The 14,379-nt window shown below is 51.9% G+C and overlaps 1 protein-coding gene across 1 annotated transcript in view; it reads left to right on the top strand.

The window, feature by feature from the left end:
• Nucleotides 1–14,379, top strand: part of LOC137435559 (uncharacterized) — a 142,258-nt gene that overhangs the window by 121,102 nt on the left and 6,777 nt on the right. Inside the window, exon 17 of the mRNA XM_078784188.1 lies at nucleotides 7,426–7,563. Within this exon, the coding sequence (XP_078640314.1) occupies nucleotides 7,426–7,563 (138 nt within the window). The remainder of the gene's footprint in view (nucleotides 1–7,425; nucleotides 7,564–14,379) is intronic.

Raw genomic sequence — 14,379 nt, 5'->3', positions numbered from 1 at the left:
TGTGGGACAATTACTGCCTGTGTGGGACAATTACTGCCTGTGTGGGACAATTACTGCCTGTGTGGGACAATTACTGCCTGTGTGGGACAATTACTGCCTGTGTGGGACAATTACTGCCTGTGTGGGACAATTACTGCCTGTGTGGGACAATTACTGCCTGTGTGGGACAAATACTGCCTGTGTGGGACAAATACTGCCTGTGTGGGACAATTACTGCCTGTGTGGGACAATTGCTGCCTGTGTGGGACAATTCCTTTCTGTGTGGGACAATTCCTTTCTGTGTGGGACAATTCCTTTCTGTGTGGGACAATTCCTTTCTGTTTGGGACAATTCCTTTCTGTGTGGGACAATTCCTTTCTGTGTGGGACAATTACTGCCTGTGTGGGACAATTACTGCCTTTGTGGGACAATTACTGCCTGTGTGGGACAATTACTGCCTGTGTGGGACAATTACTGCCTGTGTGGGACAATTACTGCCTGTGTGGGACAATTACTGCCTGTGTGGGACAATTACTGCCTGTGTGGGACAATTACTGCCTGTGTGGGACAATGACTGCCTGTGTGGGACAATGACTGCCTGTGTGGGACAATTACTGCCGATGTGGGACAATTACTGCCGTTGTGGCACAATGGCCGCCAGGGTGGCACAATTACTGCTGGTGTGGTGTGGCACAATTATTGCAGGTGTGGCACAATTACTGCAGGTGTCGCACAATCACTGCAGGTGTGGCACAATCACTGCCGGTGTGGCGCAATTACTGCCGGTGTGACGCAATTACTGCCAGTGTGGAGCAATTACTGCCGGTGTGGTGCAATTCCTGCCGGTGTGGCGCAATTACTGCCGGTGTGGAGCAATTACTGCCGGCGTGGAGCAATTACTGCCGGCGTGGAGCAATTACTGCCGGCGTGGAGCAATTACTGCCGGTGTGGAGCAATTACTGCCGGTGTGGCGCAATTACTTCAGGTGTGGAGCAATTACTGCCGGTGTGGCACAATCATTGCCGGTGTGGCACAATTACTGCCGATGTGGCACAATTACTTCAGGTGTGGAGCAATTATTTCAGGTGTGGAGCAATTACTGCCGGTGTGGCACAATTACTGCCAGTGTGGAACAATTACTGCCGGTGTGGCACAATTACTGCCGGTGTGGCGCAATTACTGCCGGTGTGGCGCAATTACTGCCGGTGTGGCGCAATTACTGCCGGTGTGGCGCAATTACTGCCGGTGTGGCGCAATTACTGCCGGTGTGGCGCAATTACTGCCGGTGTGGTGCAATTTCTGCCGGTGTGGCGCAATTACTGCCGTAGTGGCACAATTACTTCAGGTGTGGAGCAATTACTGCCGATCTGGCACAATTATTTCCGGTGTGGCGCAATAGATAGCATCGAAGATAATGAGAACTAAAATATTACCTGTGTTAACCTCTTGTTGACTGGCAGGGATTAAGGCATAGAGCTTGCCAATGGGACATAGCACATCGAGGTTGCAAAATTCATCCTGTTGGTTTTTGTAATTGAAAACAAATAGCGACACAGGTGTGATATGCAACACAGTCTCATCCGCAATAGTGCAGCGGATAGGTGCTAAAAAAATGAGCCTATTGTGCATTTTATGATAAAAGCATGAAACTTGGCAGACTCATACTAGACATCATGGGGAACATTTTAAGGATTGGAGGGATTCTGGATCTATCCTGTGTCAAACGTGGCAGCCATTTTTCCAAGATGGCTGCCATCGAAAAATTTCTGCCGATAAGTGAATGACAAAAATCACTTTTAATAACATATTATTAATATGTCCATGCTATATAGCAACGTACTCAATCCCACTGATTATAAATATGTCCTATATATATATATATATATTTAATGTATCATATGACCAATATAGGTCATTTGATGGTCAAAATAAGGAAAATTTGAACAAAAGGCTTAATAATCATGCTAATGATTCACGATCCTTTCGGTATCACAACATATATTTTCATGAATGGTACATTCACTAAACACACACCATGGATGGATATACCCACAGACATACACATAGTGATATATATGTCAAAATATTATATAATGTTCCCCTATCAAGAAACCAACATCAACAGCTATTTCAGGTGTGTTTATATTTTTGATTTTTGGATATAAACTTTTACTACCAACTACAGCACTATGATAATATGTTTAATTTGACTTGTGTCTTCCACTTCCTTACATTCTATGACAGAAGTTTTTTGGAAACTTTTAAGTGAAATCTTACAAAAAAAATTGACCTAAACAGTACACATGTTGTTATTAGTTATTGTTATAAGTATTACAAAATGTATCAAATTATTCAGCTGATTCATTAGAAACAGGTGTTTTTTGCAGAACAGATCCAGAATGCCTCCAATCTTTAAAATATTCCCCATAATATCTAGTTTTAGCGTGCTCGTGCTTCTTATTGTAATTGCTTTTTTTGTTTCAGATTGTGGCAAGTGTTAATATAATCGACTGCTTATCACAATGAAGAAATTGTTCACGCTAGTTCAAAGCAGTGATATCACAAAGTCTGAGAAGGAGGACAATACACACATGGACTGGAATAAGTGTATCTTCTGCCAGGAAGACACCAGTGAGAAACTCAGGTGCCCAGCAGACTTTGCGGATAGGTTCCAAGGAGCTGGTTATTCTTCTATTGTTCAAACTTTATCAGCATTCAACGGCCTCCGTTGCTTGACATCAAAGCTGAAGTTGACTCGAATGGACGATGGTGATGGACTGGAGAAAACATTCTTAAATAGAAAAGCAAAATTCCATAAAACATGCAGTCTTAAAGTCAACCAAAACGAACTCAAACGTGCAGCTGAACGGAAGATGTGTGTCACGGACGGGAGTTCCTCTTCTAGTACGAAGGAAAAGTTCACACGTCAAAAGGTCTCCCGAACTGATGATGCTGTTGGCAATTGTTTCTTTTGTGAGAAGCCCGCATCTGATGCCCTACCTCTCCATAAAGCCTCAACGTTTGGCCTTGACACTCGCGTGTGGCAGTGTGCTATTAATCTACAAGATGAACGTTTGTTAGCTAAGCTCAGTGAAGGAGACTTAATCGCGACAGAGGCTGAGTACCACATCCAATGCCGTGTGTCGTTGTACAACAGAGATCGAGATAGACCCACAGCATCGCATGACGAATGCAACACAAACATTGCTCATAGCACTGCATTTGCAGAACTTATTTCATACATGCAAGGTGTTCTTGAGAATGAAGACATTGCCCCTGTATTCCAACTATCTGTATTGAAAAAACTTTATACTGATACAGTTGATCAGCTGGGAGAGGGCTCCTCTGTAGTTCACTCCACAAGATTCAAAAACAAAGTTCTAAGATACTTTCCTGAGTTGGAAGCGCACACTGAAGGCCGGGATGTGCTTCTTGTGGCCAATGCAAATATCGGTAAATCGCTGAAAAGTTCGTGCCAGCACGATGGTGACAGTGAAGCAGTGTTCCTCTCCCGTGCTGCAAACATTGTTCGCAGAGACATGTTGACAATGAAATGCTTACCATTCAGTGGTTCATTCAAAGAAGATTGTCAAGAAAATTCCGTGCCTCACTTATTGCTGATGCTGGTCACAATGATCATGTATGGGACAAATATTAAGAACAATGAACGATATGGGCAACCCCTTCTCCGACACTAGTGGAGATCCTCCACTAGTGGAGAATCTTGGTCCTCGATACGTGAGAGGTGGTAGATGTAGCAGTTGTTGATTCTGTTCGTAAAATGAAACTACTGGGTGAAAATCAACGCAACGAGTTCTTCAAGAGTCGACTAGTGGAGCACACAACTGCACTCAATGATAGGATAAAAACGAACAATTTGCCTTTGTTCAGATGGCGACCTGAGAAGGAAAAGTCTCGCACCCAGGAGCAGCTTCTGTCCATGAAACGTGACTGCAATTTGTTTTCAACTTTGTACATTGCCAGTCAAATTCGTGGCGCTGACCTGGAAGACTTTTTTCATCATGAAAATCAGTCATTTCCACCTTCAATATCAGACCACGGGAAAATGAGACTGGGCAAAAAGTCAGACCTGCTCCAGTGCCTGGAAGATCTGGTGACACACAGTGATGATGCCGACAGCACTGCATCTGAAATGGACATGGTCATCATTGATGGTGCAGCTATTGCCAACGTGATCAAGCCTGGTACATCAGAAACATTAAACGAGTATGCGTATGAATTCATGAACTACATACGAAGGCAATTTATAGGATCTGTTCGCCGTGTTGATGTGGTATTTGATGTATACCGATCGGAAAGTCTCAAGGCGGACACACGGAAGAAGAGGGGTAAGGGCATACGGATAAGAGTGGAAGGAAACAAGAAGCTGCCCGGAAACTGGCCACAATTCCTATGAGAAGACGGCAACAAGACAGAACTCTTTAGTCTCCTGAGTGAACGAGTGACGAATGAACAATTTCCTTGCATAGTAGTCATGACTCACGGAGAAGAACTGCGTTGTTCAGTGAGAATTGGCACAGAATGGCTGTCCCCCTTCTACACAGGAGGAAGCAGACACAAGGATGCTGCTCCATGCCGCAGACGGGGCCAAGCAAGGTTGCAAGAACATCTTGCTCAAAACTGTTGACACAGATGTAGTCGTGCTAGCAGTCAGTCTTGCTCACAAGCTTGATTGTGAACAGCTAAGTGTAGCGTTTGGAATGGGAAAATCGTTCCGTTACCTGGACGCAACTCGCATGGCACAGATGCTGGGAAATGACAAGTGCAGGGCACTGCCTGCTTTTCATGCACTCACCGGGTGTGACACCACATCAAGTTTCGCTGGAATAGGAAAACGTACAGCTTGGTCATCATGGAATATGTTTGCCGATGTCACGCCGGGATTGTGTACACTTGCACAGACTCCTACATCAGCTAACATAAGCCAACTTCTTCCAACCATGGAGAGATACATCGTGCTGATGTATGACCGTGGAAGCTCCGATGACAATGTAAACACGGCCAGACAGACTCTGTTCACACAAAAAGGCAGGAACATAGAAAATATACCACCAACACAGGATGTTCTATATCAACATCTGCTTCGAGTGGGATATCAGGCTGGCCACGTATGGGGTCAGACCCTGCTAAAAGCGCCACACCTGCCCAGCCCAGCAAATTTCGATTGGACGCGAAAGAACGATTCGGCCGAATGGGAAGTGAGGTGGATGAACCTGCCTCCTGCTGGTGCAGCATGCCGTGCTGTTATCAGGTGTGGGTGTATTAAAGGCTGCAGAGGAAGGTGTAGATGTGCGAAGGAAAATCTACCCTGCACATTACTCTGCAAGTGTGGTGGCTGCGAGCGAGAGCGGCGTTGAGAGAATGATTAATATTGAACCGTGTGTGTTCTTGGACGTCATTGTTATATCGCAGACCTACTACCATAAAACTGTACTGTGTAATTTGCTTAGTGTTTCTTGAATGAATGGAAGAGACCACACTCGGTACAAATAAACTTATTTGGTGAAATCAGAGTTAATAAATTTGTGTTATTCCTGGAATTTCGCATTTTCATATTTTTTCCCCCCTCAAACTGACCTTAACATGACCCATGGAGGTCCCAAGAATAATCGAAAATAATTTTTTATGTGATAAATAATCTATCGTCCTTGGAGTTACTTTAGTGGGTAGATGCTATTAAAATGACAATTTGATATAATCTGGAGTAATATTGCTCTATGCTCGCAAAATAATGATTCTGACTAGCGGCCATTTTAAAAATGGCCGCCACGATTGACACAGGACAGATCCAGAATGCCTCCAATCTTTCAAATGTTCCACATAAAGTCTAGTATTAGTGTGCGGAGTTTCATGCATTTATCATGAAGTGCACATACTTTCACCTATCCGCTGGACGACAAAGCAAATATGTTTGGGAATGTTTGATGTCAAATGGAATGCTGAGCAGTTGAATGTCAAATAGGCTTTTTCCTCCTTTTGATGGTTATCCCTAGTTATATTTAAATAACAAAACGAGGAATTATGTTTAGCCTATTAAAATCTACGTTGATTGTGAATTGTTAACTGGTAAACTAGTTAGATAATATGCGGTATTATGTGCGAAGTGATCACAAAATTTGATGACATCTGATTTATATGGGATTCAGTTTATTACTTCAAGCTGCCAAGCAACCAACACAAGCTATATTTCAGCTTATCTTACGTCATCCAGTCTTGGTGGTGCAAGTTTCTCAATTTTTTTCCAGGTTTATTTTGATTTCACTCGCCTCTGACCTGTCCAGCCTGGGTTTGAATCCCGGCCCTGCTATAAACTGCCATCCTGGTGTTTCGCAGGCAGGGAAAGACATCAATGCCTTATGTCGTCCCTTGTATGGACGTTAAACTGTGCATCACATCTGCTAGCATTGGTTGGGGAATGTTAAAGATCCCGCAGTGTCCTTCACGAAGAATAGGCGAGCTATTACCACCACCCCGGCCAAACTCTCAGCTTGGCCAAACTGTCACCCTGGCCAAACTGTCACCCTGGCCAAACTGTCACCCTGGCCAAACTGTCACCCTGGCCAAACTATCACCCTGGCCAAACTGTCACCCTGGCCAAACTGTCACCCTGGCCAAACTGTCACCCTGGCCAAACTGTCACCCTGGCCAAACTGTCACCCTGGCCAAACTGTCACCCTGGCCAAACTGTCGCCCTGGCCAAACTGTCGTCCTGGCCAAACTGTCGCCCTGGCCAAACTGTCGCCCTGGCCAAACTGTCGCCCTGGCCAAACTGTCGCCCTGGCCAAACTGTCGCCCTGGCCAAACTGTCGCCCTGGCCAAACTGTCGCCCTGGCCAAACTGTCGCCCTGGCCAAACTGTCGCCCTGGCCAAACTGTCGCCCTGGCCAAACTGTCGCCCTGGCCAAACTGTCGCCCTGGCCAAACTGTCGCCCTGGCCAAACTGTCGCCCTGGCCAAACTGTCGCCCTGGCCAAACTGTCGCCCTGGCCAAACTGTCGCCCAGGCCAAACTGTCGCCCTGGCCAAACTGTCGCCCTGGCCAAACTGTCGCCCTGGCCAAACTGTCGCCCTGGCCAAACTGTCGCCCTGGCCAAACTGTCGCCCTGGCCAAACTGTCGCCCTGGCCAAACTGTCGCCCTGGCCAAACTGTCGCCCTGGCCAAACTGTCGCCCTGGCCAAACTGTCGCCCTGGCCAAACTGTCGCCCTGGCCAAACTGTCGCCCTGGCCAAACTGTCGCCCTGGCCAAACTGTCGCCCTGGCCAAACTGTCGCCCTGGCCAACATGTCGCCCTGGCCAAACTTTCACCTTGGCCAAAGAGAGAAAAAATTCCCAAAAGTACGATTTGCATGAATGTCATGAATAGTGATGCGTCAGTCACTGGGATTAAATGGCAAAAAAAACATTTCTCTCTCTCACATTTTTCGCAGGGTCTGATGAAGGTGGACGGTGAGCAGCATGAGGCTGGTGGGTATCTTAAAGTTGCTGGACCTACACCTTCTGGAGAGCCACGGACTGGGATCTCAGAAGGCGCCGGCTTTCACTGCCAAGCACAAGGCTGCAGTGCTGTAAGCAGAAATGACGAGTGTTGTGGTTTCTTTGCACCGGTGCCAAAACCATAGTTCAGTTCTGGAATCTTTAAATGCTCTGGATTTTGTAAACAGCCTGATTTTATTTATTTATTTATTTATTTTCACAAGAATATTTATTATTTTTCACTATTTTTACTTTTCATTTAATTTAAATAATTAATTTTTCATTTAATTTGATTTATTGAAATGAAGAATTAATTTCTTTATTTCATTAATTTTTAATTTTATTTATTTGTTCATTTAATTTTAATTAATTTAATTTAATTTATTTTTTATTTTATTTTATTTTAATGATTTAATTTATTTACATTCATTTTTATTGTCCCCCGTCGCACCGCGGAGCGAAAGGGGGACTATGGTTTTCCCGTCCGTCCGTGCGTGCGTGCGGGCGTGCGTGCGGGCGTGCGTGCGTAAGCGAAGGACCGCATTCGAATCTGGTGTGTGGGTGCAACCCACGTCAAAATCCAAGATGGCCGCCGCCATGTATGTCTGATGCCATGTATGTCTGAACCTTGTGAGCGGAATATCTTGAAAAATAAGCGAAGTACCAACTTCTAATCTGGTGTGTGGGTGTATCTAGGCACAAGGAAGAACGCTATTGAAAATGGGGTCGCCACGTCAAAATCCAAGATGGCCACCACCATATATATGTCTGAACCTTGTGAGCGAAATATCTTGAAAAATAAGCGAAGTACCAACTTCTAGTCTGATGCGTTGGTGTATCAAGGCATAAGGAAGTACCCGATTGAAAATTGGGTCGCCACGTCAAAATCCAATATGGCCGCGGCCATTTATGCCTGAACCTTGTGAGCTGAATATCTTGAAAAATAAGCGAAGTACCAACTTCTAATCTGGTGTGTTGGTGTATATATGCACAAGGAACAACGCTATTGAAAATTGGGTCGCTATGTCAAAATCCAAGATGGCCGCCACCATATATATGTCTGAACCTTGTCAGCGGAATATCTTGAAAAATAAGTGAAGTACCAACTTCTAATCTGGTGTGTGGGTGTATCTAGGCACAAGGAAGAACGCTATTGAAAATGGGGTCGCCACGTCAAAATCCAAGATGGCCGACGCCATGTATGTCTGAACATTGTGAGCTGAATATCTTGAAAAATAAGCGAAGTACCAACTTCTAATGTGGTGTGTGCGTGTATCTAGGCACAAGGTCAAGGAAGAACGCTATTGAAAATGGGGTCGCCACGTCAAAATCCAAGATGGCCACCACCATATATATGTCTGAACCTTGTGAGCGAAATATCTTGAAAAATAAGCGAAGTACCAACTTCTAATCTGGTGTGTGCGTGTATCTAGGCATAAGGAAGAACCCTATTGAAAATTGGGTCGCCACGTCAAAATCCAAGATAGCCGCCGCCATGTATGTCTGAACCTTGTGAGCGGAATATCTTGAAAAATAAGCGAAGTACCAACTTATAATCGGGTGTGTGGGTGTATCTAGGCATAAGGAAGAACGCTATTGAAAATTGGGTCGCCACGTCAAAATCCAAGATGGCCGCCTCCATGTATGTCTGAACCTTGTCAGCGGAATATCTTGAAAAATAAGCGAAGTACCAACTTCTAATCTGGTGTGTGGGTGTATCTAGGCACAAGGAAGCATGCTATTGAAAATTGGGTCACCACGTCAAAATCCAAGATGGCCGCCTCCATGTATGTCTGAACCTTGTCAGCGAAATATCATATAGTGTGGCGGACACGAAAGCTCACTGGCGCAAGGGCATCATTCCACGCACCAAGTGGGCGGCGGCCACGCCCGAGGGGTAGGCGTGGCCGCGGGATATACACCGGGCGCGCAGCCCGGAACGCTCCAGTGCTACAGTGACCTCTTGTCAATAAAGACACTTTTGTTTCAACCGCGTTGTCCGCTTCCTCCTTGGTAGCAAGTCGCGCGCATAGCACCGTGCTTCATTGGTGACCTCCGACGTTCTGGTCAGCCGTCACTGACCACCCGAACCCGCAACAGCCATGGCAACCAACGCGGTAGCGATAAAGCTCCCCGAGTTCTGGGAAGCTCAGGCGGAGATCTGGTTCCTGCAGGCCGAAGCCCAGTTCAGGCTTCGACACATCACGGCGGACGAGACACGCTACTGCCACGTGGTCGCCTCCCTCGGGGCCGGCGTGGCCGCCCGCGTCGTGTCGGTCCTGAGGAACCCACCGGCCGATGACAGGTATGAGGCGATCAAGCGTCTCCTCCTCGCCACGTTCGGCCTCACGGTGGACGCACGGGCCGATCGCCTCTTGGACCTCCCCGAGCTCGGTGACACGCGACCGTCGGTCTGAATGGACCATATGCTGTCGCTCATGGGCGAAGAAACCCCGAACGCTCTATTCCGGGCGTTATTTTGACGCCAGCTGCCGGCACGAGTATGCCTCGCGTTGGCCGGTTCCACGACAACGGAACCCCGCGCGCTCGCGGCCGAGGCCGACAAGTTCTACGCGGCTTTCGACACGCGGGCGAGTTTCGGTGCGGCCGTAGCGGCTCCCGAGCCCGAAACTGCTGCGGGTGCCCACCCCTACTACGCGACGCACCGCGTAGCCGCTGAACCTCCTGCGGGTGACAACCCCTGCTCCGAGGGGCACCCTCGTGGCGGCCGCCACGCCCCGCCCACCACCACCGCGGAAACCGCGGCCTCCGGCTTCGCCGCAAACCTGGTGCCATTTCCACGCTAGGTTCGGCCACGAGGCCCGGCAATGTTGCCCGCCGTGCTCATTCAGCAGGTCGCGAAACGCCCGGGCCGGCCCTCGGTAGTGGCACTGAGCGCCGGCCGATTAAACAGCCTCCTGTACATAATGGACACCTTATCCGGGCGCCGTTACCTGTGCGACACGGGAGCGCAGGTGAGTGTCGTTCCCGCCGGTACGTCCGACAAGCAGTCCGCGGGCCGGGGCCCCACGCTGCTTGCTGCCAACGGTAGGCCCATTCGCACGTACGGAAAACGCTGCCTTTTTCTGCGGTTCGGAGGGCAGGTTTTCCGATGGTCGTTCGTCACTGCCGACGTGCCTATGGCACTGCTCGGTGCGGACTTCCTCTGTGCCAATGGCCTGTTGGTCGACGTCAAGCACAAGTTCGGTCAAGCTTGTCCAGGCTGAGACGTTCAGCTCGCTTGCTTGCGCGCTGCCCGCCTCGTTGAGCAGCTCACGGAGCGGCTCGCCGAGCGGCTTGCTGAGCGGTTCGGTTCCGGCCAGGTTCATCTGCACGCTTCCGGCAGCGGACAAATTCACCCGCCTCCTCGCCCGTTTCCCGGCCCTCACGAGGCCCACCTTCTCGGCGGGGACCGTCAAGCACGGGGTGGAACATCACATCCCCACCACCGGGCCACCGGTCTACGCCCGGGCACGCCGCCTCGAGCCGACGAAGCTCGCGGTCGCTAAAGCGGAGTTTGCTACGCTGGAGCGGCTCGGCATCGTGCGGCGCTCCGAGAGCGCTTGGGCGTCGCCGCTCCACATCGTGCCCAAGCCCGGCGGGGGATGGCGACCGTGCGGGGACTACCGCCGTCTCAACGACGCCACCACCCCCGACCGCTACCCCGTCCCCCATATTCAGGACTTTTCCGCCTGCTTGGCGAATATGTCCTTCTTCTCGAAGGTGGACCTCATACGCGGTTACCACCAGGTCCCCGTCAGGCCGGAGGACATCCCGAAGATGGCTGTCATCACGCCGTTCGGTCTTTTCGGATGCCCTTCGGTTTGAAGAATGCGGCTCAGGCGTTCCAGCGCCTCATGGACAGCGTCTTGCGCGACTTGGATTTCGGCTACGTCTATCTGAATGACATCCTCGTCGCAAGCGCGTCCCGTGAAGAGCACCTACACCATCTCCGCCCGCTCTTCGAACGTCTGGGCCAGCACGGCCTGATCGTGAACCCCGCCAAGTGCCGGTTCGGTGTCGCCGAAATCGACTTTTTGGGGCACCGCGTCACCAGGCACGGGGCCGTCCCCCTACCGGCCAAGGTGGAGGCGGTGAAGGAGTTTCGCAGGTGAGTGAAGTTTCGTGAAGTGAAGTGAAGGTGAGTGAAGGAGTTTCGCCCCGCACGATCAGGGGGCTCCAGGAGTTCCTGGGCATGGTAAACTTTTACCACCGTTTCCTGCCCCGCATCGCCCAGCTCCTGCGCCCCTTGCACGAGGCCCTCCGAGGGAAGCCAGGCAAAGGTGACGTCACCTGGACCGAGCAGATAGACGCGGCGTTCGTGGGCGCGAAGCTCGCCTTGGCTAACGCCACCATGCTCGCGCACCCGGCGCCCGATGCACCGATCGCCCTCACCACCGACGCCTCGGACTACGCAGTGGGCACGGTGCACGAGCAATGGGTGCGTGGAGCTTGGCAACCGCTGGCGTTCTTCAGCCGGCAGCTTCGCCCGCCCGAATGCCGGTACAGTACCTTCGACCGCGAGTTGCTCGGGCTCCAGCTGGCGGTCAGGCACTTCCGCCATCTGCTCGAGGGCCGTGCGTTCACGGCCTTCGTCGACCACAAGCCACTGGTGTTCGCGATGGGCAAGGTCGCCGAGCCGTGGTCGGCCCAGCAGCAGCGTCACCTCTCGGCCGTGTCCGAATACACGACGGACATCCGGCACGTCGCGGGGAAGGACAACCCTGTGGCGGATTGCCTTTCCCGGTCCGTTGCCCATGCGGTCCACCTCGGCATCGACTATGCCCGGATGGCAGCGGACCAGGCCACCGACCCCGACGTCCAGGCCTTGCGGACCGCCGTTACGGGCCTCCGCGTCACCGACGTGCCGTTCAACGGCGCGGGCACGGCCCTCTGGTGCGACGTCTCCCTCGGGCGGCCTCGCCCCATCGTGCCCGCGGGCTGGCAGCGCCGGATTTTCGACTCCATCCAAGGCCTGTCCCACCCGGGCACGAGGGCCTCCCAGAGGTTGATCGCCGACAAGTTTGTCTGGCATGGCCTCCGGAAGGCCGTCCGCGGCTGGGCCAGGACGTGCCTCGCGTGCCAGTGCGCGAAGGTGTACCGACACACCCAGGCCCCATTGGCCCCGTTTGCGGTGCCGGAACGTCGGTTTGACCACGTTCACGTGGACCTGGTGGGACCTCTGCCCCCCTCGCGGGGTTTCACCCACATCCTGACCATGATGGACCGCACCACCCGGTGGCCGGAGGCCGTGCCTTTGGTGTCAACGACGGCGGCGGACGTCGCGCAGGCGTTCATCGCCACCTGGGTCGCCCGGTTCGGCGCCCCCTCAGACATCTCGTCCGACCGCGCCCCCCAGTTCACCACGGAGCTCTGGGGTGCGGTCGCGCAGGGGCTCGGGGTCTGGCTGCACCGAACCACGGCCTACCACCCCCAGGCCTAACGGCCTGTGCGAGCGGTTCCACCGCTCGTTGAAGGCCGCGCTCCGGGCGACCCTCCGTGACGGCGGCTGGGTCGACAGGCTCCCCTGGGTGCTGCTGGGCCTCCGGACGGCGCCCAAGGACGACCTGCGCGCATCCGCGGCGGAGTTGGTCTTCGGGCAACCGCTGCGGGTGCCGGGCGAGTTCCTCCCCGACTCCACGGCACCATGGTCCGCGGCACAGGAGCGCTCCGCGCTGCAGGAGACCGCCCAGAGGTTCACCCCGGTGCCCACGGCGCACCACGGGCACCCACCTACGCACGTCGCCCCAGAGCTTCGCACCGCGGAGTACGTCTTCGTCCGGCACGACGCCCACCGGACACCACTGCGGCCCCCGTACGAAGGGCCTTTCCACGTGCTGGAGACCGGGGTGAAACATTTCACCTTGGACATCGGCGGTACTCCTGACCGGGTCTCCATAGACCGCCTCAAGCCGGCCCACCTCGACGTGGACCACCCACCGCCGGTGGCTCTGCCCCCGCGTCTGGGCCGCCCCCCGGCGGGCGGACCCCCAGCACCGGCCGGCCCCCCGGCATGCCGCCCCCCGAGCCTGCACCCATCCCGGGTGCAGCCGGAGGCATCCCAGCCGGCATCCCTGCACCCCGGACGCCGCCAGTCGCCAGAGGGCGCTTCGGCCGGGTCATCTGTTTGCCCCGCAAACTGGCGCTCCAGGTGCGCGGGAATTCTGGGGGGGCGCGTGTGGCGGACAGGAAAGCTCACTGGCGCGAGGGCATCATTCCACGCACCAAGTGGGCGGCGGCCACGCCCGAGGGGTAGGCGTGGCCGCGGGATATACACCGGGTGCGCAGCCCGGAACGCTCCAGTGCTACAGTGACCTCTTGTCAATAAAGACACTTTTGTTTCAACCGCGTTGTCCGCTTCCTCCTTGGTAACAAGTCGCGCGCGTAGCACCGCGCTTCATTAGCATGTTTTCTGCGTCGTCCACTTTGTCAACTCGCATCACTTCCCCGACGGGGGACCTAGGCGTAACGCTTGTTTTTCACTATAATTTTTTGTCTATAGTCTGGTTAGCCATGTGTGTTGTGCTCAACTTTTGCATTCAATTCCTATTTTGAGTGATTTTAAATTTCTAATTCTAAGTCCATCTACCAGTAATCAACTTGTGTCAGCCTTCTATTTCATCTGATCACATTATGATGAGTTTTATTATAAGTAAAAGGATTGCAAACGTTTTGTTATAAAAAATTAAAACCAGGAGGTGTGTGTGATGATGCGTCTGTGTGATTGTGCCGAGTCTCACCCGCGGAGTTCCCTTCTCACTTGTCTCTGCTCCACATTTCTGGCCACCTGCCTCTTATCCTGCATGTAAGAGTTGTGTGTCTCCTGAAGTATGTAGCACATGCTGTTATGCATGAACAGTTGTTAGCTACTTGCTGTTTTGGTTATGTTCGTTATATACAGGGTGCTT

Source organism: Myxine glutinosa, chromosome 9 (genome assembly GCF_964187855.1).
Source record: "Myxine glutinosa chromosome 9, kmMyxGlut1.1, whole genome shotgun sequence".
NCBI classification, from domain to species: domain Eukaryota; kingdom Metazoa; phylum Chordata; class Myxini; order Myxiniformes; family Myxinidae; genus Myxine; species Myxine glutinosa.
This window is presented reverse-complemented; position numbering and strand designations above follow the sequence as displayed.